Source organism: Trypanosoma brucei, chromosome 8, assembly GCF_000210295.1.
Source record: "Trypanosoma brucei gambiense DAL972 chromosome 8, complete sequence".
Classification (NCBI taxonomy): domain Eukaryota; phylum Euglenozoa; class Kinetoplastea; order Trypanosomatida; family Trypanosomatidae; genus Trypanosoma; species Trypanosoma brucei.
The window spans coordinates 1,859,038-1,880,829 of record NC_026741.1 but is presented as its reverse complement, the minus strand read 5'-3'; the positions used below and the strand labels follow the sequence as shown (position 1 = coordinate 1,880,829).

General features: G+C 50.5%; 11 protein-coding genes across 11 annotated transcripts; 1 reads left to right on the top strand and 10 right to left on the bottom strand.

The window, feature by feature from the left end:
- Positions 1–2,690: 2,690 nt before the first annotated feature.
- TbgDal_VIII7600 (hypothetical protein, unlikely) lies at positions 2,691–3,053 on the bottom strand (the record flags this gene model as incomplete). Its single annotated transcript, XM_011777791.1, has 1 exon — positions 2,691–3,053. One exon carries the CDS (start codon positions 3,051–3,053, stop codon positions 2,691–2,693), a length of 363 nt encoding a protein of 120 aa, XP_011776093.1.
- Positions 3,054–5,144: 2,091 nt separating this feature from the next.
- Positions 5,145–6,734, bottom strand: TbgDal_VIII7590 (hypothetical protein, conserved; the record flags this gene model as incomplete). The annotated part of the gene is made up of 1 exon (XM_011777790.1): positions 5,145–6,734. The coding sequence occupies one exon, from the start codon at positions 6,732–6,734 to the stop codon at positions 5,145–5,147; it is 1,590 nt and encodes a 529-aa protein (XP_011776092.1).
- A 587-nt stretch (positions 6,735–7,321) lies between these two features.
- On the bottom strand, positions 7,322–8,065 carry TbgDal_VIII7580 (hypothetical protein, conserved; the record flags this gene model as incomplete). The annotated part of the gene is made up of 1 exon (XM_011777789.1): positions 7,322–8,065. The coding sequence occupies one exon, from the start codon at positions 8,063–8,065 to the stop codon at positions 7,322–7,324; it is 744 nt and encodes a 247-aa protein (XP_011776091.1).
- Positions 8,066–8,531: 466 nt separating this feature from the next.
- Positions 8,532–9,749, bottom strand: TbgDal_VIII7570 (hypothetical protein, conserved; the record flags this gene model as incomplete). The annotated part of the gene is made up of 1 exon (XM_011777788.1): positions 8,532–9,749. One exon carries the CDS (start codon positions 9,747–9,749, stop codon positions 8,532–8,534), a length of 1,218 nt encoding a protein of 405 aa, XP_011776090.1.
- Positions 9,750–11,916: 2,167 nt separating this feature from the next.
- On the bottom strand, positions 11,917–14,808 carry TbgDal_VIII7560 (kinetoplast-associated protein, putative; the record flags this gene model as incomplete). Its single annotated transcript, XM_011777787.1, has 1 exon — positions 11,917–14,808. The coding sequence occupies one exon, from the start codon at positions 14,806–14,808 to the stop codon at positions 11,917–11,919; it is 2,892 nt and encodes a 963-aa protein (XP_011776089.1).
- Positions 14,809–14,944: 136 nt separating this feature from the next.
- Positions 14,945–15,304, bottom strand: TbgDal_VIII7550 (hypothetical protein, unlikely; the record flags this gene model as incomplete). Its single annotated transcript, XM_011777786.1, has 1 exon — positions 14,945–15,304. The coding sequence occupies one exon, from the start codon at positions 15,302–15,304 to the stop codon at positions 14,945–14,947; it is 360 nt and encodes a 119-aa protein (XP_011776088.1).
- Positions 15,305–15,422: 118 nt separating this feature from the next.
- On the top strand, positions 15,423–15,770 carry TbgDal_VIII7540 (hypothetical protein, unlikely; the record flags this gene model as incomplete). Its single annotated transcript, XM_011777785.1, has 1 exon — positions 15,423–15,770. The coding sequence occupies one exon, from the start codon at positions 15,423–15,425 to the stop codon at positions 15,768–15,770; it is 348 nt and encodes a 115-aa protein (XP_011776087.1).
- Positions 15,771–16,204: 434 nt separating this feature from the next.
- On the bottom strand, positions 16,205–16,519 carry TbgDal_VIII7530 (hypothetical protein, unlikely; the record flags this gene model as incomplete). The annotated part of the gene is made up of 1 exon (XM_011777784.1): positions 16,205–16,519. One exon carries the CDS (start codon positions 16,517–16,519, stop codon positions 16,205–16,207), a length of 315 nt encoding a protein of 104 aa, XP_011776086.1.
- A 688-nt stretch (positions 16,520–17,207) lies between these two features.
- TbgDal_VIII7520 (hypothetical protein, conserved) lies at positions 17,208–18,005 on the bottom strand (the record flags this gene model as incomplete). The annotated part of the gene is made up of 1 exon (XM_011777783.1): positions 17,208–18,005. The coding sequence occupies one exon, from the start codon at positions 18,003–18,005 to the stop codon at positions 17,208–17,210; it is 798 nt and encodes a 265-aa protein (XP_011776085.1).
- A 740-nt stretch (positions 18,006–18,745) lies between these two features.
- On the bottom strand, positions 18,746–19,867 carry TbgDal_VIII7510 (hypothetical protein, conserved; the record flags this gene model as incomplete). The annotated part of the gene is made up of 1 exon (XM_011777782.1): positions 18,746–19,867. The coding sequence occupies one exon, from the start codon at positions 19,865–19,867 to the stop codon at positions 18,746–18,748; it is 1,122 nt and encodes a 373-aa protein (XP_011776084.1).
- Positions 19,868–20,876: 1,009 nt separating this feature from the next.
- TbgDal_VIII7500 (hypothetical protein, conserved) lies at positions 20,877–21,701 on the bottom strand (the record flags this gene model as incomplete). The annotated part of the gene is made up of 1 exon (XM_011777781.1): positions 20,877–21,701. One exon carries the CDS (start codon positions 21,699–21,701, stop codon positions 20,877–20,879), a length of 825 nt encoding a protein of 274 aa, XP_011776083.1.
- Positions 21,702–21,792: the final 91 nt, after the last annotated feature.

Here is a 21,792-nt window from a genome sequence, read left to right as displayed (position 1 = left end):
GTTAAGTGCACATGTTGCTTACATGCGTTGGGTGACACGTTTGCTCTGGTGTGTTTTTGTGTGGCTAAGAGAGAGCGAGGGTTTCGCTATGCTGAGCGTCGCAGCGCAGTATTATGTAAACTTGCTGGTTTTGGGAAGGGCCGCTGAGCCGCAAAAGTGCAATTGCACGTTTGAAGAGAAGGCGGGGGCCCTATTTAAGCAGCCGGAGAGATGGTTTACGGTTGATTGTGCCGACCAAAATGACGTTTCGCTTACTAAAAGTGGATAATGCAGACGTCGCAGTAAGGGTGGAAGCGAACTCTCTTTTTAGCAACCGCAGGTGTAAAAATACACGGCCTAAGATGGAAAAACAATGAAGGCAAACTGCCTCGCGACACCGGTACGTTTTGCACGACACAAAACTGGAGAATGTTGACAAAAACTGCTGCAATGCCAGACGGAGGTAGTGCCGATCCTCCCAGTCCCAAAGGTGCTATTCATTCGGTAGAGGCCCATCCACATAGCAATTTGACGTCGGGTAATAACGTGCGAGACTCAAGGGAAACATCAACATCGCCTGTGGAAGACGAGTTTGAAGGTAAGGAGTAATAAAAAGAAAAAAAGACTAAACGGAGCGCTTCGCGTCGTCATCAGGCCACCGTGGGCATTCTCTTTTTACTGTCAAAAAAAGTTTGTTTGGATATCCTGTTGCTATGGAGGTGTTGGGGGTTAAAACAGCGGCTTTTTCAAGATAAAATGGAGACGAGAGGGGCTGTGGCGGGTGTGTTGCACGTAGGGAGTTGAAAAGATGGAGGTGCCACAGACACAACCGAAACTTGAAGGAGAAAGCTGTTCAGCAGAGCAGAAAGGGCGGTAGGAAAGTTATACATCTACCTGCACCACGCTTCAATGGGGTCATATTCATCCGGTCTGGCATTAATTAGGCGGGGTTGGGAGTCTAATAGGCCTGTTATTTTGAGAGCATTACTAACTTTGTTAAATTTGGCCGGAGGCGGTTGTAGTGGGATGAAAATGAGAATGCTATCGTTAGCACTGTTTTCCACAGCATTTAGTGGTTTCATACAGGGCAGCGCACATACAAATGAATCCCCACGGTGACGTGCTACCGAGGATGCTGCATAAATATGATGTCCTGTCAGTAATGTAAGATAGTTGGCTAAGCAAAATCGGGGACTTGCCCGAGGTTAGCTGTTCCAGTGTGTGTAAATAGCGAAGGAGGCAAAGCAAGATCTTTAACGCTACTGCCAAATCCAGGCGAGGGGGTGAAAGGGGGGAACGGAGAGGGTTGAAGCAAAGATGGCAGCGCACGCGACAGGATGAATTGAGTTTGCCGCTTACGTCTCGGAGTCGAGGGTACCGGTCGTGAGCAACGAAAAAAAGGTTAGTGCCTCCTGGGCTTGGATACCGGGAGGGGACCGAGTACCAACAAACTTTGGAGTTGGAAGGCTGGGTAATAGTCAGCGAATAAAACAAAGTATGACAACATATCGTCGGATGAAAAGATACTGTGTTCCCACTGAAGCGGCTTAAGTAATGTGGTTAGCTGCGGCGCCTCGGAGCAGGGCTCCAAGACAAGGAACGTGGAAATTGGAGCAGATTTCCCCAGTTTCAACTCTGCGAGACGGCTGGGGACAGGGTGATCTTGAAAACCTTAGGGTACCTTGGTAACGAGTGTTGCGTGAACTCAAAGGTTGCGGAAAAGCGCAGTGGCGGAGAGTCACGTTTTGGGCGAGTGCATGCACCTGTTAATGGCTTCATGTGACACAGGTAGTGCCGGCCACTACATGGATGTCGAGCAGTTCAAGCCCAAGGTGTTGGAAGGCCCGCTAAAACAGTATAATGTGCTATGTTTTCCGAGACGGCGGGATAGAAGCCATATTGAAAATAAAAAATATATAAACAGTGTGAGTAAAACGAGTTTTGAAAAACTGTAGAACAGCGCAAGAGTGCTGACATTAACGTGGAACTGCGACTGAAGGAACAGCAACGAGACGGGGTTTGCTTCAGCCATCGGGTACGCGAAGACAAAACCAAAAGATTGAAGCATGGGAAAATCAGGGGTAGCAGATAGTGAAGCTGCATCTGCCACGTGTGCAGCGGATTGTAAAGCAGGAAAATTGTGGAGACCTCCGACACCGCTTATAACATACTTTCTCTTGGCTTTAGTAGTGTACACGAAGATTGGAAAGTCATATTTTCTGATGCACACCGTTTTAATGGCAATAATAATGACGACAAAAGAAGTGGTAATTGAGTCAAAAGTTACACCTCACACGTTGTAAGTTACACATTTCAATTTTTATTTTTATCTCCGGCCCCTGCCATTATGTACAAACCCGTTTATTCATTCACCGGTTTGTTTTTGCCCGTTATTACTATAATTTGTATTTGAACTTGGGGGAGGGGGTGCCACAAACAGGGCAGATGCGCTTCTTTAGCATATACGCCCTTAAATAGGTAAAGGTATTGCGGCGGTGGGGAGAAGCAGCTTTAGTTCCGCGTGAAGTGTGCCGCACTGACCCCAGCTTCCGTGTAACGGATGTACATTTCCTTCCGGCGCCCTTTCTGCTTTGGTGGGCAAGTAATGAAAGTGTTGTTTGCAAGTTCGTTTGACGGCACTAAGCGCGTTAATATTGCCATTGGACGTCGGTGACTAAGTGATTGCATTGTGTTTGGGTTGTATTGTATGCTCAGTAACAAGCAAGTGTTTTATGCTTCTGAAAGACAAGAATGAGGGTAAAAGATTGCCTATCCTGCTTTCCACCGTACGTTCGTATGGCGGGTACGTTGTGTGAGGTAGAGTAGTTGTTTCTATGCTGATACCTTTTCTTTTTTGTTTGATCTTCGGTTACCAAACGACGGGTAGAGTGCCACCCAACGAGTCGCTGAAGAGGTACGTCGTTTGTGTAGTGGCGCATTTGAGCAGGAACACAAATTAGTTGCGCACCGCACAGTGATTTTTTCTTTTTTGGAAATCTATTGGCCAAACACGACCGAGGTGACGCGCATGGCCGATGGAACGACGACGAAACGGCAAAGGCACACACACACATATATATTTATATATGATGGAACAGAGGGACCGAAGTGAAGCATGGAAGGATAGTGGCTTGGACAGGGGATGCACGTTCGTGGGAAGTGATGGGCAGAAAATAGCAGAGCATTTATTGCACCCCAAGAGACAGCCACGGCACTGAAGATTGCAGTGAGGTGCGGCGCGACACTTTCGTCTTTTTTTTTTTTTGTTCATCCGCTAGAAGTGGTGGGGAACCTTAGCGGGGGCACGACAAACGGTTTACTCGTAGGGCTGTTGGTCTGTACCCCTCGAGTGTGGCGGGGCCTGAAGTTCGTGTTGGAGCTGTTGTTGGTTGTCGCCACCTTGAGCCCATTCCTCCAACAGTAACTACTTCCCACCCGCATTCTGACTGAGGAAGGGAAAATTGAAACGACCGAAAGTTGCCTGCCGGATTTCATACATTTAGTTAGTTCGCATATGTAGAGGGAATCGGCGTTGGTACTGCCGAGCAGAAAAATATCCGCACTGTTTTTTCTTCCCACTCAATTTGAGATTTTTTTTGCATCTTCTTTTTATTTTTCTTCCGCACAAGCTGTTGCCACACTCTTCCGTCTCGTGGCCAGTCGTTTGAAACCTCCGGAAACTTCTAAACCCGTTACGGTGAGAGAGGTGCTGTTGCCCACTGTTGTGTACTTCCTTCGCGATGCAGTTTAACATTATTCGTCAGTTGAATAAGGCGGCAGCCCTCGCTGTTGTGAAGCGTTCCCCTTGCGACTTCATCCATAACGTTCCGGTCCACTTCGGAACCGTCAACTGATCAATTGAAAGGACCCGGTGCCACGAGGGCGATTAAAACTTCAGACGATTGCGGGTGGCCGTCGCTGACTTCGGTACACTTCCAGGCGGCGGGTCAACCAACCGTCAAAGTTGACAAACATGTGAGAAAGCGGGGGTTCCGTTTGTGGCTCGTGCGCAAGGGTGCCGATGTACGGGGCATATTGCCTCGTTTCAATGCTTCCGTGAGCACAATAAATGTGGCCCTTCCCAACGGCAAAGGAGAAGAGAAAATGGGGGACGCACCGGAAGCTGTGGTGACAGAAACTCGCGGCTGCAACAGAGACGTTGGTTCCGCAACTCCAAGAGGAGAGGTAAGATGGACTAACACCACTGGAGTGTACAGATGCGGGAAGTGTGGAAGCGAAGAAAAAAAAAAAAAACACAGCTGGCCGAGGCTCCGCCCAAACACAACTGAAACTCCGTCAATTCACCGTCGGCTTCCAGGTAAGTTAACGCGCAGTTTCATCGTTAAAAAAAAGGGCTGCCATCGCAAACTGCACCATGTGCGCGCTTGATGCCCAACTTGGTCCATGGATTTCTCCTCCTTTCCAGATGTTCAACTACTAACAATTACACGTGTAAAGGTAACGCCGATTGATGTGTTTCCGCCGCTAACTCGTCTTTTCGCATTTGCGCACAGCAGCCAAGAGGCCAGTAGCTTATTCAAGTTTGGGGAACCGGCGCTAGTGGCCGGTGATTTTAAGTTACCGGATGCCACGGCCATTTCCCTCAGCGTGTGTGTGTGTGTGTGTGTGTGTGTGTCAACCAGTTCCTGTTGTGTGTTTCCTTAAAAGAGAGAGCGTTGCCCCAACATTCAACCGAATCGCCATCCCTTATTTTACACCCCCTCTTGGAGCCGGAGGAGTTGACGCCATGCCTCACTGGGGTTGGAGTGGCAGTTGCTCATGAAACCTTTTCCTCACCAATGGGCGGTGCGGTGGGATAAAGTGTATATCACTTAACTTAAGTCAACTCTACATGTCATCGTTACGGTCCGGTGCCTTTTTTCTTTCTTGGTGCATGTGCTGCCAAGCAGTGTGCCTCGTTACCGTTTCCCCTCAAGCCAACACAACGCCGGGTCGAATTCGCGCATGGATTGTCCATACGGTACGTGCAAAACCAGAGGAACATAGCAGTCCACTGCGAAATGCAAGAAAAGCATGACAACCTCTCCTCTAAGCCGAGGTGGCATGTAAAGTTCAGGTGCTGCAATGGTATCCAGTCGTCAGCGCCATTTTTCTTTTTCCCCCAAGCCACGGAGGCACTTCCTAATGCACGATGTTATACGTCACTAACGCATGCTCCGCAGAGCAGCGGCGGCCCCACGACGCGACGTGGGCGCTGGTGGTGGTAGTTCTATCGGCTTAACCTGTCCTCCATCATCGTAAACCTCGTTGTTGTCAAACAAAAGTGTGAAACCTGCCCCGCACGTGAACCACGGCAGCGCAGCCGTTTGTTTTCCTCCCGCTTCATACGGTTTTGAGGGGAAACAGACGGGTAGCAAGCCGTTGGCGGTAAATGCTTTAGCGAGGTTCACCTCCTTCCCTTTTTGGGACCTACGAATGTTCTGCAGCTGTCCCTCCGCGTTCGCACCGAGACCCGCAACGCAGCCATTTTTATAAATGACCAGCAGCGTGCTCGGTCCTTGCACGAGCCGTACAATGTCGAAACCAGTGTGAGCCTCGCTTCCCTTGTCATCCATCCATCTGGTTCCACCTTTCTTTTTGTTGTGCTCCATCATTTCTGTTAGATAATCAATTGCCGGCTGCTGGTCAACTAGTTGAAAGCGTGGTGAAGGTACTTGATACCCGTAGTCTGGCAGAGCTCCCTGCACGAACAGCTCATTTTTACGGCTTGCGTAAACCGCCATAGAACCCACGCAAGCGATGTCCTTGATGCGTATGAGCTTCGGTTGAGTGGGCCCTCCGTGAACGCTACCGGGTACAACTTTGCAGCCCTGTTGAAAACTGCGGGTGAGAAGCACCGGCGCCGGCTCAAACACGTTTGCTGGCAATTGCCCAGCATTTGTTGCTCCACAACCGTAAACCCGACCATCGGCTGTAAGGAAGAGTGTAAAACTATTTCCTGCCACGGTCTTAACCACTACAATGCCCTTCTCTTCGAAGAAACGGATTGGTGTGGGTTGCATAGGGGACACGGTGGAGCCAATCCCCAACTCACCCCACGTGTTGCTGCCAAACGAAAGAAGCTCCCCCGAAGAAAGTTGCAATATCGTGTGATTGAAGCCGCATGCAATCGTACGGATAACGTTCGTATTCCCGCCCCACCAGGCAGCAGTGAGGTCCCACTCTGCGAAGCCTCTTGATGCATCAACTTGGTTTTTATGTCCTATGCCCAGCTGTCCCATGTGATTGTTGCCAAAACCAATAGCGCGACGGCCACCCGGTTGGTACACAATGGTGTAGTTGGATCCACAAGCAACACTTTTGTTCCCTCCCGCGAAGGCACCGTCCAAATCCACATACATTGGTGCTGCGCTTACGTGTTGATCAGAATGTTTCGCTAAGGGTTGTTGACGGTTCTCACCTAACCTTCCTCCGCCTCTCACACTTTCTCCAGGCGCAGCTGACTGGCCGTATCTGTTCTCCCCAAACGTAATCAAGTTCCCTTCACGCGTGATGAGCACCACATGTTTGTGCCCGGCCGCGCCGCTTTGAATGTCATAAAACGGCTCGGGGGACGTTGTGCATCGCGGGACGCGCATGCGGTTCGCCTCCTCCTGTTCAAACCGATGGTATTTGACTAAATCCACTTGCGCTGGAGGTGGAAGGGACTTGAGGAAAACCTCAGCCATGGGCGAAGGGGGCATGCCACAAACGGAACCCATTCCTAAGATACGAGTGTGCAACCGACGGAGCATATTCTCCAAATGCACCAAACTTACACGGGAGAAAGGCTGTAAAAGGAAGAGGAGGGGAAGGGATAATGGGGTGTGCACAGCTGGACCGCACTCTCTCCCTTTCTTTCTACTGGACGGGAAATGAGGAATGACTTGAATGATGGGTGAAACAAATGCATGGTGGCTTTCGCATCGACAAGGGGGTTGCGAATTGTTCCTTGCGGGGTGATTTGTTGCCCAGCGACGCAAAAGCGCAAAACGCAAAGAAGAATAAATAAAAAGTAAACAATCATTGACTATGACAATGTGTCGTACCACTGGTACCACGAAAAAGTGGGAGCGGGTGGTTGAACCATCAGTTGCCGCTACACGAATAGGGAGTCATCCAAAAGCGCAAATAGTTATTTGATGCGCATTTTGGTTGTAGAAGCAACGGCAAAAAACAAAACAAAACAAAACAAAACATGAACAGTAGCCGAAAGGGTTCTTTTGTTTTGTAAAAGAAAAAAAAAGGACTGTTGGGTAGATCCCCCACCCACCTAAATCTTTGCGTGTTGGCTGGGGAAGTAACATTTTTTTTGGCACCTTTCGTGCAGATTTATCTACCGCTACTGAGGCTTACACCGCAGAAGGAACCTCGTTAGCGTTCGGTACTGATATACCGCCATCACCGCCAAAAGCACAATGTTTCCAATGAGTCCCCCTTGTATGATACGTGCAAGAGATTCATGCTTTACACGATCTGATTCCCCAACCAGCCGCAGCCGCTCCGTTGCAGTCGCCAGTTCAAATAGGACTGAGCCATGCTTATGCAACTCTGCCTCTACTTTTGCCTCAGCTGTCATGCTAGCCTGCGGGTCTTCCTCCAGTCCTTCGTGACGGAGGAACTGAAAAGACACCCACTTGGGCGAGCGGCGGGCGAAGCTGTTGTCAAAACAGACCGTAACCTCCGCGGGTAACCCATGCTTGGTTTCGCTTACAGTGGGAGCGGTGTAAGTCTGACTGCCCTCCGTGGCACGACGCCACTCATTGATGACGGTGGTTTGGGCGTTGTCTCGCAACGGCCGCAACTTTTCGCTGAAGTGCAGGCGCGATGTGTCATCCAGCGTTTCGAGTGGGGCAACGGTTGTTGCTGTCATGACGGCATCGATGTCGAATGACCCACCATCAGTAACGCGGAAGAGAAAGGCGAGGGAGGCACCTGCCGGAACGGACTCCACGAAACATTCACGGCTGTGGGGCTCTATCTTTGTGGCGAATGCCTCGGCTGGTGATGGGTGCGACAGCCGACCAACGGTGAGGAAAATGAAGAGGAAGGAGAAAAGGCGGCCGTTCAACGATGGAACAATCATCTTTCGATCAATGATGCACTCACCCGCCTTTACGTGAACGATAAACTTGTTGCTTGGTTGAATGGGACTGGAATGTGGCAATAACAACGGGGTGCTGTCTAGCTTTCCTAGCGGTTGCTTACCGTCGCAGCGAGTGAAGAAGAGGAGAGAGAAGGGATACAATGAGCAGAGATGCTGCTTAACAGGCCGGAAATACCCTGAATCAGAGAATACGCAATTCAGTAACAGTGGTGGTAACTCTCACAGAAACAGCAACAAAATTTATTAAATTGTCACGGGCACCAAACCCCGTGTGAAGTAACGGAAGAAGAAGTGGCAAAGCAAAAGGGAAGAAAAAGAGCGCAAGCAGGGTGAGTACTGTCTACCACCACTCCTAAAAGTAATTGCGTGTGACACTTAATCCCCTTTATATTTATCATTTTCTCTCACCTTTCTTCCTTTCCAGCTCTTCGGCTTCAAAAACACATCAAAACTGCTTCCCTCTGTTTATCTTCTCCTGAACCCGCTTAATACCGTGGAAGAAGAGGGAGTCAATAAGGCCGGTCACCGTGTAAACGCCACCGCCCACGGCACACAATTGCAACACCAGATGCACAATGGATGGATATGGGTGCGTACGCGTGACTGAGACGCGAATGGGAGAGATATCGTATGATATGAACACTCCCGGCACGACCAGCGGATCGCTGTTGGGGTTGTCCGTCTCGCCTTCCTTGGGGGCGGCCCAACTCGGAGTGAAGTGATGCGTGACGGAGTACTGGTTAGATTCCACTAAGTTCCCAGTGTTGGCCATTGAAACGACTTGGTAAAGCGTAGGCACAACTTTTACAAAATAAGTGAAACGGCCAATCAGTGGCTCAGATGGATCCTTCACCCCACGCGCGTTCACCATCCCGTCCATGGGGTTGTTTTGTCCTGGAAACCGCTCGCCAAACTCTAACGCATGTACAATATGACTCAAATTCAGTTTTCGTATTGTTTCCCCTTTAAAACTATGCAGGTGCTGACCAAAAAAATTGAACATACGCCCAGGTACGAAATGAATGTTTCCCGTCACTCGCGGAACGCTAAAGGAGGCGTGCAAGTTACACCCCTCCGCAGACGCGCTGTCTGCCGCTACCTTCAGGCGCTCATGTGCACACTGCGCGATACTGACATCGTCTTCGTGGAACTCCCACTGGCGCTCAGCGAAAGCGCGCCGCACATCATCACAGGTGTGACAGCATTCCCCTGGGTTCTTCTCTGCCCCGTAGCAAGTTGGACAGTTCTCATTGCCCGTTTCATTACCATTCGTCGGCTGTTTCTTCAAATCGACCAGTTGCCGTGCCTTACCGAGAGGCTTCAGCGTACTTGAATCCACACGCACCTTGGCAGTATCTGTCACAACATTTTCTACATACTCACCAAAGGCATCAATGGCGTCCGCTGTCATGAGGTCGCACGGCACCCGTGGGAACGTAATGTTTACTTTCATGTGCATGATACCGCCGATATGCGGATCAACGTACATCTCATGTTGTTCCACGGTGGAGAGGAAATAGCGAATCTCACCCACGACGAGGAAAGTAATTATGAGAATGGACGCCATGGAGAGAACGCCACCAAGCGCCGTACGCTGCCGAGCATCCTGCTCGAACCGCGTGTCGAATTTCGGGAAGACATCAAGGCGGCTGAGGCCCTTCATGGTACTCCACAACTAAAGCAAAATGATGTTCCACCTAAGAAGTGTCCTGACAACACCGAAGGGTACGTAGGCGATCAAGCAAAAATAAAAAAAATAAAAAATAAAGTAAAAATAAAAGAAGTGGGGCGCCAAATGAGAGCCGTGCTAAGGGGTAATGTAGCATCCACTGGTGGGGCCTTTTATGAAGTGTGGCTGCACGGCAACGCACCGCACGTGAGGCGATAAAGGAGCATCTGAAGGAGAAAAAACCGACGAGAAAGATGGTCAACCAAGAGAAGGTAAAAGTATCCTGTTAACCGAAAGATTGTATACTTTTTGTGTATCGTATGGCAATACCGCTCATTCGTCTGGGTGCCGAGGAAGCGCATCAACTCTAACTCACGCTTCCCACAGTTACACGAAACATGTTTTTTTTTTCAGCAACCCAAAGAAATTCATTCTTTTCACATGCACAGGGAGAAAAGAACTCCAGCAAACCACGACCGAAGGGAAACGGGCCCCCAACAACCAGACCTTATTTATAGTTACCGCCGCAGCAAAATCACGTGATAGACATAGGTGCCCGTGCACACTTGACGCCGTTCAAAAAACAACTTCATGTTTTCCCCCATCACTCCATGCGTAGCATGTTTCACCTTGCCTTGATTCCTTCCACTGCTACAGCGGCAACACCTTGACTTTGTTAGCTCGAATGTCTTGCCCTCGGCATCTTTGGAAGTGCAACTAAAACTTTCATCCTGAGCTTGAGAGAGTTGTCGCAGCGACCGGAATCCCTCCCCCCAGATTGGCACGATATTTGGAATTCCCGTTGGCAAGGTACCAAACTAACCTGTGGGCCTTGCGACTCCCTTCGCTAGAGATATGCACAACCCCCCCCCCATAATTTAATCCATTTGGCACGCAGCACATCTCTTATGCTGTGTTGCTCCCCACTACTCATCAGGTAAGTGCACGGGGCGTACGGCCTCCTCCACTTACGTTTCACTTCTCTCCACCTGGCACAGTCCCTCAAAGTCGGTGATTTTGGCGCGAAGTGCCCTTTACTACGGTGCGGCAGATTCGACCATCAATAAAAGCGGAGTTTTGTGGATGAGAACTGCGTTTCACCACCAAATATCGATCAATGAGGTCCTGGTTGCGCTCGCTGCAGCGATACGTGGGAACGTACCAATACTGAATTCAAAAAAACCGGGTAATTTTTTTTTATTGAGGCGTTCCCCCCACCATGGGAGAGCTGGTCTGGGAACCGGATTCTTGCGTGACTAGTTCTACCGCCGGCGTAGCCGGTTGCAAAGCTTAAGTTGTCAGCTCGGCCGTTGAAAGCGCTGATGCGCAGATGCTCTGGTCACTGCGCTGGGAAATTACCTGTAGTAGTAAAATAGAGCTACGGCTTCGGATTGCCTCCAATTCGGTTCCGTCGACAATGTGCGCATAATATAAACTAATGCGACTAGGAAAGCTGACAAACAAAGACGTGCGTCAGAACATCAGAGTTAAAAGGTCAAACGAACCAGCTTTCAAATGCTCCTGTTGTCGTCGATGCGATGCTGCCCTACCTAAATTTGCGCGCCTCTTACATAAGGCAAAATGAAGGCAGGATAGATTGAAATGTGATAGAATAAGCTGGCACCATTGCGGTACACTGCTGATAAAAAGCACTCCACCCCGACCACAGCTGTCACGTTACTCATCAACATCGTTAGTTAGACCCACCAAAGAACCAAAAGTGAGCACGGGACCACGAACACAGAAAATGAAGTGATGTATGTTAACGCGGAGTTTATTCTATGGAATGTTTCGTAGTGTCTATAAGTATGTATACCGTATGCCCAAGAGTTAACGGCGGTAGTGCACACTCCGGGCCCCTCCGAAAGCAGAGTGCACGGGTCAAAGTGAAGCACGGGGGCGCCTTCAAGCCCGCAGTAGAAAAACGCGGCGTTGGTTACTCCGCAGTTTAAAATTGTTTACGATACCCTCTTGCCGACGCTAGGGTCCGCATCCTCTCACCCGAATAACAATAAGGACAGCCGGTGGCATCATTGGTTATGTAGTTCGAACATGAGACCTAGGACTGTCAGTGATGATTACCTCAATGCGAGACGCATCTGGGTAGAGGCGAAAGCACCGAGAACGCGGATGTATCTCAGCGAGCATTCGGCTACTGACTTCAGTGCGGTTTTCTAAACACAAACTTTGCCAAGAGACTTTTCTTGAGAACTTCCATCACCTCGCGAATGTTATTAGCCTTTGTGCCATTAACTTCTTCAAGGAACCACACAGGTTTAGACTGATACATGCGCATAAAGGGGTGCATGCGGCGTGGGTCTGTCAGCCGATAGGTGGGCAGGGAACCGATTGCCAGCGTTTTGATTGTCCAGTCGAACCGCAGGCCAATATCCCACGGATCATCCAGGCTCTGGCGTCGCACGACTAATTGATTTTCGTCAAACTTCTCAATTGCAACATTGCTGTTGGGGAAGGTGAGAGCGCCGGCTATCAACTCTTCCTCCGAAGTGGATGCTGCACGTGCTTCTGAGGGAAGAATGGTGTTTCCTCTTGTGGGGACAAACGGCACATCCGCGGCACCTTGTGCAACAGCCGCCGCGGCAGCGGCTGCGGCATCGCTCTCCCTCCAGGCAGGCCTCTGATTACGTGCCAGCGCTTGCTTGCGATACCGTTCTAACTTCTTCTTCGCCCTTTCACGGCGCTGTTGTTCCGTTAGAGTAGTCTCGTTCCCCGTCGCGGTACGTGCAGCCCCATCCACGGCTCGCCCGCGCTCCAAATTCTCCTCTTCCGCCATTCTACGCGCTTCTTCTTCTTCTGCCATCCTTCGTGCCGCCTCCTCCTCCGCCCTCTTGCGTGCCGCTACTTCTTCAGCTTTCTTACGCACCGCTTGTTCAGCCCTTCTCCTCGCCACTTCTTCAGCCTTCTTGCGTGCCACTTCCCGCTCAACTCGCTTACGGACCGCCTCCTCTTCTGCCATCCTTCGTGCTTCCTCCTCCTCCTCCGCCATTCTACGCGCTTCTTCTGCCATTCTCCGCGCCTCCTCTTCAGCTTTCTTGCGTGCCTCCTCTTCAGCTTTCTTGCGTGCCGCCTCTTCAGCTTTCTTGCGTGCCTCCTCTTCAGCTTTCTTGCGTGCCGCCTCTTCAGCTTTCTTGCGTGCCGCCTCTTCAGCCCTCTTGCGTGCCGCCTCTTCAGCTTTCTTGCGTGCCTCCTCTTCAGCTTTCTTGCGTGCCGCCTCTTCAGCTTTCTTGCGTGCCTCCTCTTCAGCTTTCTTGCGTGCCGCCTCTTCAGCTTTCTTGCGTGCCGCCTCTTCAGCCCTCTTGCGTGCCGCCTCTTCAGCTTTCTTGCGTGCCTCCTCTTCAGCCCTCTTGCGTGCCTCCTCTTCAGCTTTCTTGCGTGCCGCCTCTTCAGCTTTCTTGCGTGCCGCCTCTTCAGCCCTCTTGCGTGCCGCCTCTTCAGCTTTCTTGCGTGCCGCCTCTTCAGCTTTCTTGCGTGCCGCCTCTTCAGCTTTCTTGCGTGCCTCCTCTTCAGCTTTCTTGCGTGCCTCCTCTTCAGCTTTCTTGCGTGCCGCCTCTTCAGCTTTCTTGCGTGCCGCCTCTTCAGCATTTTTGCGTGCCACTTCCTCCGCTGCTTTCTGTGCCCCCCCTTCCACACGCTTCCGCGCCTCCTCTTCAACTTTTCGACGGGCCGCGTGTTCAGCCCGTCTTTGGGCCACCTTTTCTGCCCTCTTGCGCGCCGCCTCTTCAGCCCGCCTCATTAAAACATCTTTCGCTGCAGCCCGCCTTCGGGCCACCTCTTCTGCTCTCCTCCTTGCCGCTTCCTCTTCGACATCCGTTCGTGCCTCCCCTGCTCCTTTATACACGACCTCCTCATCGGCTCCCCCGCGCATGACTGCTTTCTTAGTTGATTCAACCCTCACTCGCCTGTGCTCTCCTTCGGCTTCCCCTTGAGCGACTGCCCCGGTTTCCACCTGGTTTCGTTGCCCTTCTGTTTGCTTCCGCGCGGTTCCTTCCTCCTCCTCACCTGTTTGGTAAATTTCCGCATTTGCAGACGAGGGGAGAGCGGAGCCCCGCGTACGGTCCCCGATGTGGTTCCGCTTTGGTGTCCCTTTGCCACCGAAAGCTCTTCCAACTTTTGCAGTGCGCTGTCGCCCATAAGCGCTACCACCAACATATTTGTATTCTTCCGCTTGTGTTCCTGATTGTGTTTCCGAACCACTGTGAGAACCTGTGCCTAAAGCTTCGGGTCCTTTGGTGGCAGCTTGCGATGAATCTCGCTCACTGTTGCCGAAAATGGGCTTTGTGTCATTTAACTCCGCCGCCGGTGCGGATACTTCTGTAGTACCCTTCGGATAATTGGTGCTAAATGATCGCGAAAAAGAGCCCACTTGTCGCTTGACCTCGACCGCTTCGTCGTGTGCCGTGTCCTGAACTTCGCTATCGTCGCATTCCGCAGGGTCCTCGTATACCAAAGGTGCTGGCGGTGCTGCAACTATATTCCGGAGTCGCCGCTGTTCCTCCAGCGCGCTCACCACCGTCTGCGGGGCTGCGGCCCTAGTAAGAGGAGCAAAGGAACCTCCTGCTTCCAGTGCAGCTGTTTTCGCCTTCGGCTTGGATAGCTGCCCACCCACCTGGGCACGCCCTCTTGCGCTCCTCGTCGTCCTTCCACGTCGTGACCGCGTGGAAGTGTCGTGTGCACCATGCTTCGTCACTGTTTGTGACTCCATGTGTTGTTCTATGTTATTATCAAAGGCGCTTGAAGCAGCTTCCCGCTGCTCTGCTGACTGTTGTTGTTTTACTTCCTCAGATACTGACATTTCTAGTCTTTCTCCTTCACCCTTTACGGGCCGCAATTCTGAATGGTTTATGCTCACGGGTTGTGCATTCGGCGACGTAGGGTATGAGTAATCAACACCTTGTTGTGTGGTCTGGGCCCCATAAGAGTCTCCACACTGCTGTTGCTCCTCGCCCTGTGACGTCACTCGGGGATGTGAGACTCCGTGTTTGTGCGGGTGACCGTTGGCTTGCCGCTGACGATGGCGTCGTCGAGCGGTCATAAGTGCCTGCCACCACGCAAGGTTATGAAAAAGGGGTAAAAAAAGGCCTTTGAACTTCAGAGGCGACGGAAGAAGCAGGAAAAAGGAAATACGGGGATCCTGACAAACGAGCACTTATCCTACAAACAAATTTCTGTTACAGGTTAACTAGGGGTCGATAGGCAGGGCAGACAATTTGGACATTACAGAAAGCTTGCGCTAACCGAAACAACCACCAACAGATTTCCATCACGGCAGCAGTTGGGAGGCCCTGGCGGTGTACCGATTTGGCGAGCACTGTTGTATCCAGATCGTGAAGAATTTTCTTCCCATCCAAAACACAAAGTGACTGCACACTGATTTTGTTTCGCCTGAGTCCAACGACTTTCAAAATTCCCATTTCCGAGTATGTCAATGTGTCAAGCCGCTCCCTCAGATAGGAGGGGTGTCGGAAAGGGAAGGTGAAAGTTGTTGCCACCGCACCTTGCTGATATCCAATGCCGTTTGCATCAACCATTACTGCAATCCCAATGGTAGAACGACCCGCAAAACACAAAACGCTAAGACTTCCACAGTAAAGAAGGGCAGGGGTGTATTGGCTTCGCGTTAGTGTAAGTTGCTCTGACGAGTCACATATGTCAACCGCCAGCTCGCCGTCGCACCAACCAGCGTGCCAAGTGCATAGTGAATTGAGATATTCTTGTAAAGGCACGAAATATCGGCTTCAATCAGCGAAAAACATCAATGCTTCATCATCTATGCTGTCCTCCTTCACCGCTACTTCGGCTAGCGCACTCTCCGGATTGCTTTTCACCGTGCTACTCGGTGGTTCTGCTGGGGCAACGCTCCACACGCCACTTCTTTCATCCAAATACAATACGAATTGCCCCCTCACAGCTGTATCCACCTCCACGAGTCCGTCATCAAGGCGGACCTTATGCGTCATGTGGAAATGGGGTCGACTCGCCGATCAGGCCCGCTAAGAGCAGGTCAAAACCGAGACCAACAACAACAACAACAACAAAGAAGAAACGGAAGATAAAAGTAGGTGTGGTTCGTTTTATTTTCTTTCAAAAGAAGTATCGGTGAAGTTAAGAGACGGTGGCTGACCATGTGAATTGCTGTGAGCTAGAGGGTTCAATGTACGAAATGAATATTGACTGCAGTAGAGCAAACAAAGGGATGCACACTGCTTGCCTCCTTCGTCGCTTTTACAATCATTTGTTCTTATCCGTGGCATTGCGTCAGAGAGCAGTGACCCCTGGCACCACCACGTGGGGAAAATACAATCAATTGAATTTATACGCTGTGTTGATCTGGTTTTGCGGATGGCGGTTGTAAGAAGAAAAACAAAAGCTACATTAAAATGGCAAATAATGAGTGGAAACGCTAACAGTAGGCAATCCAGAAGTAACAATCAACATAAAATAAGAAGAACGCGCCCAAGGAACCCTTCAGTGAGATGCAGCACATTGCTATCACAGCACCCCCCACACCTGTGTTGGTGAGAGCGCGACATGAAGCTGCCTAGCAACTTAGTGGCATGTGAAACGCTGAACCCCATGCTGAAAAGCTGCATTCCAAGTGTTCGGTCGCGCGTGACAGTGTGAGAGACGTCCTTAAGCTGCGTCTTCAGCAACAAGCGTGTGCGGTCCTTGTCCGAGTAAGCGTAGGAACGTTGGTCTTGCGTACACTGGTCATGCTTACATACATGAGCATTCAAACCTATCATCACAGGGCAATTTACGGTGATAACACATTAGCACCACGAAAAGCGAGCACAAGTTGTAGCTGTACTAAAAAGGCGCCTCACACCATTCGGTTGCGCAAACTAAACGCTCTGCATTCCGTTGTGAAGGGGGAAATCTGCACTTAAGCACACACAAACCGTCGAAAAAGAGAAAAGTCGAGAGGGAGGTATGTGATGAAGGAAAGCACAACAAAGGTGGTCCAGCACGGCTAGAGAGCTTGGGCTGATGCAGTGGCACACTCATTTCCATATCCTTTCCTCCAAATCGAACCTCGCTCAAAGAACGTGCACGGAAATACAAGGAAAACAAAACGAGAGGTGATGAAAATGTGAGTGTATATAAGGGGAAGATCGGCTGCTCGTGGTTTGGTTGCTGGAGCACACACGATGGAATAAAATACAAAACCAAACATCTAACGCTTCTTCGCTCTCCTCTACCTTTTCTTCTTGCTCCCTCAACCGTCAGCACGCCCACTGAAAGTATGTAAGCATCCTGAGGTGGGAGCTAGGCCTCTCACATAATGGGGTCACCTCAAATCCTTCCATGCCGCTCAACAGGAACACACAAAATAGGAGCAGATAATCATGTATGGGTTTGCGTGCGTGCCCTATCGTCGAAAAAAGACAACCCATTGTTGTCCTCCTCTTCCTAGCTCCAGTATAAATACGTTCACGGGCGATAATAATAATGTACATTCTTTCCCACAAGCACCTGTTCGTCATCTTCCGACGCTCCATCCGGGCTGCTAAGCCACGGTCTCTGGTGATTGCTGTTGTCATCCGTTTCATCATACAAACTATTCTCTATCATCGTGCCGTCATCACCACGATACAAATTTCCCTCCGCAAAGATAAGCAGAGACACGAGTAAACGCGTTCGTTTGTTGTAAAGGAAGTAGTGCTGTGAGAAGAGCGCCCGTGACGCCATGGGGTCACAACTGGGCGAGGCAAAGCGGAAGTACTCACATCCCTGACTTGCATCAGATGCGTGCTCCGTTACGCGGACCCAAAACTGTCCTACAGCCGGACCGCACGATGAGGGAAATGAGCGCAGTGTGTTGTTGACCTCCGCCCGCACATGGGCCTCATCACATGGCACAAAATCCTCCTCCGTCAGAACAGAGAAGTCATAACCGTCCTCACCATAAATGCTGTTTAGCGCGGCCACGAGAAATACCAACCGGTCGTCGATGTCACTTGGCTCGACGGGCTCCGTAGGCACTACATGCACACTGTCATCTGATAAATTCAGCAGCGGCGGCACCGGGGCATTTGCACTGCACAGTGGTCTAAGCGGTGGAGTTGTTTTGTTCGCGTATTCTGCGATACTGGCGGCGAGCAACTTCTTCTTACGGGTACAACGACATGTGAAAGCCTCCAGTCGCACCGTCATGAGACATCCTTGTGCCTCCACACCCTGAAGCAAAGAATTCAAAAACTCAAAACTCTCGAGGGGAACGAACTCCATCAGAACGTCCACGAAATGTAAACCAACTCGATAACGGTTTTCTGATTTTTTAAAAAAAAAACTATTGGATACGATCTGGAAATAAAGAAAACGCACTAGCACGCGGAAACAACTTGCACTGATTTAAACAAGTACACGCAAGTGAATCGGAAACACAAACACCTGGACGTGCCGCCAAAGAGATGTGGCGCCCCGCCACTTGCTGATTTCCACAAGCAATCCTTTTGGATGCAATATTAAAATACGCTCAAAAGCCAGCTTTTGGCCCTTTCTCGTGTTGGTGTCTCAGAGCTCTACCAAAATATGTGGGTATATATACTTAAAAGCAGTGTAAATGCTTCTATTCCTGTGTCACGGTGAGCACAGTTATTTGATCTTGTATGACTAAGCGGACGGGATGCCGTCTACGGGAAGGTTTCTACATATATACACGAGTCAGATGGAAGGGAAAGATGGAACGAAGAAGAAGTGGAATTGCACACAACGAGTTGGAATAAATCACCTCTGTTCGCATAAATTAGGTTACCCGATGAGAAGAAAAATAGATGTATGGAAATATGACAAGAAGGTACGTGATGCATGTAACAGGTACGAATGCTTTTCCGCCCCCCGTCCATAAACGCGCGAAGCACTATGTCACGTCTTTGTTTCGTTTCGTCGGTTGTTGTCCCCCTTCTCTATCAGTATTCTATGAGTTGCATAACAGTACATTTATGTTACCCCTTTCGGAAGCAGCCGCCTCATTTCTTTTTTACTTTCTTTTTCGCTGCTACAGGGCGTGGGGAGGTTTTTCCTTTCTTCGCTACAACCGGTGCCTTCCCCTTAGCGGTCTTTTTAATTTGTCCCTTTAGCGGCCGTCCCCGCGCGGCGCGACCAGCGGCCCCTTTAGGCTCCTTCTTCGCAACCGGTTCAAATTTCAGGACCTCTACAATCTTATCCTCCTTCTTTGATGCTGCAGCTTTCGGCTCTGTTTTGTTTGCTCCTTGCCGTCTTGCCACCGGCTTCTTGGCCACCGAACTAGCCCTACTTTTACTGGCTACAGGTGAACTACGCGTTTTAGCAGCAACCGCCTTTCGCATTTCGTCCCGCACCATCTCCGCTGTCCATTCTTTCGTCTGCTCGCATAACTTCTCAAAATAGCTACAGCCGTTACTCATCTTTTTCTTTAACTCTTTTCGTGTTTGCTCGTTACGCCGTGCCGCGATCTCGTAAGGCTTCCGCTGGAGGGTCGTCAGCACACGCCAGTTACGTTTGCAAGTTGACAAAAAGATAGCGTCCTCTTCCCAACCACTAGTACTGGTTCCATTCTGACGGGTGTAAAATTCTTTCGCAAACACATCGAGGGCCTTATTTGGTAGTTGTGGAGGTGGAATGGAAGCTAACAGAAGCCACGGCCGTTCAATACACTCGAAGAGGTCGCGAATACGACGGTTTTGACTATCTTCCACGTTCTTACGCTGATCCATTACCGTTGTAACCCGTCGCTTCAGCGCCGCGATCTCCGAGTCAATGTGATGCAAAAGAAATTTATAAGCATCATCCGACGCGTCACCGCTCGCTTTGCCCCCCTCCCTCTCTGAGGGAAGTAAAGCGCTACGACGTGATGAAGTGGATGGTACACTAGAACCGTTAGGGGAACTGATTCTGTCTATGATGGAGCGGGGTTCACTCCCTATGAAGCCATTACGACGCGACAGGACATCACTTGTCATCATGCTAGTCGAGACGGTTCCGCCCGTGCTGCTAGTTGCGTTGCTGGTGACTCCACCGCCTATGTGGGGCCGGGCCTTTGCCATCACAGCTCGCCGTATGACGATTGGCTCATCCTTCTCGAGCAGATACCACAACGTCCGCCGGAGCATTCGAAATGCGACTACTCACCCCCCCACTCTTCCGTTGGTACGGATGCCACCGCCCTCCCTTCCCCCTTTCTTTTATTATTGTTATTAATTTATGTAACGGCACAGGCTTGCGCCACTTTGCCTAAGGTGTACGATGCAAATGACAGCAGCTATGCTGCGGGTGCGACGCCGTTGCTGCCCGCGTTCCTTGCGTTTATTCTCCCTTATTGTAGGTTGCAAAGCCCTGGCACGCGCGGCGGCGAGTCGCACGTGGGGAGGTTAGGGCCCACCGACGGATTTTGATGTTATGAGTTTTGACAATCTATTTGATCGGCAGTAGTGTATTTGGTGTGAGGAGATCGAATGGAGAGGAGAACGTTTAGGCCGCAGAAGCAAATTAAGCACTTTGATTCATGAAGGAGGGGCTGAGAAGATGATTTCACTTACAACAATTGGTTCCCTCCTCTGCTCCGCTGCACGGTGTTAATGTCCAAATTAGCAATGGAAACGTGTCACTGCCTTACTGCAAACTGGGAAGGGACAACGATAAGAACATCATGAAAACCCATACACGATACAAATCACACTCTCCTCGCCACTGAGTGAAAAACCGGTTCAGTTTTCCACTACGACCGCTCGCGATACAACCACGCCCCTTTGCCGTACTTTCCTCATTTATGTGAGTGACGCAAAGTGTCTCCAGCCCCGGCCCACAGGATCAATAGTGAAACAAAGGTCAGCAGGCGACACACAGTGGTGTGTGGAAACGAAGTAAGAATGCCGAATAAATACGGCTCTCAAGTCACCGCTTCAGCACCTCTCCACTTTCGCAGCGGCACGCACAGCCTGGACAAACCCATGTACCTTCCCCTTGCTCTCTCTTTTTTTTTTTTTTGTCGGGCACAGTGCGGGCAAGTAAGCAGACACCTGCCTATCACGCCACTTGCCCATTTCAACCGCTTTCACTGCTTGCCCTTTCCCTTTTCCCCTCTTTATATATATATATATATATCCCCAACCTTCCTCGAAGTTAAACAACCGCATTGTACCCCTGCTTCTCAGAAGTGCCGAGCGCCTTAGCGGCCTCCACCGTCCCTGGTACGTAAACACGGTCAACGTCAACCTCCCCACGAACTAACTGTGTTTCCACTTGCAGCGATTGCATCCGCTTCTCAATGCGCATCACGCGGTAGGCCAAGTAAAAACCGATAGCAAGTAAACAAATAGTCACCACCCACGAACCAGCACCGAAGAAAGCTGCCACAGAGATCAGACACATGAAGTCAAGACGAAACCACATGAGCTCCAGCCACTGCTTGCGACTGACTTCACTGTAGGAGGTGCAATGCCACACCCGCCCGGTGTATACGGAGACGGAGGCAACACCTGAGAAGGCTCCAATGTACTGTACGAAATAAGGGAAGTTGAAGCGGCACCAGCCAAATGCGTTTGGAAACAGCGCCTGGCAAACAGTAGCGAAAGGGCCAACCAAACCACATATGATCACCACAACGTGCACCACATTTTCTGAAGGATGAGATGAGGCTGCAGTCGGCAGGTTACCAAAGTCTACCGTGGCTGACGGCACCGGGTCAGAGTCGGCAGCCGTTGAAGGGACCCCCGTTTCGCCCATGTGGAAGCGCCGCCGTTGGTATTCTAACATTTCCACCGCCACCTGCTTCAGGGAACCTACAACAAAGGCAGGATCCAAATCGGGTGACTCTTCTGGGGAGCACTCATCCAACTCGAGATGATCTTGCTTGAGTACGTTGAGAAGCCGCGCGAAGAAGAAGTCCACCGTGTAGAACACGATAAGCACGACGGTTGACAGCAGAAAGGGAAACGAAAGCTCCATACGTCGGGTCCTTTGTTTGCAGTCTGTGATGAAAGCTCTACAGCCGTTTGTATATGTGTCGCTCAAGCAAAGCTGATGGACTTGCTGCTGT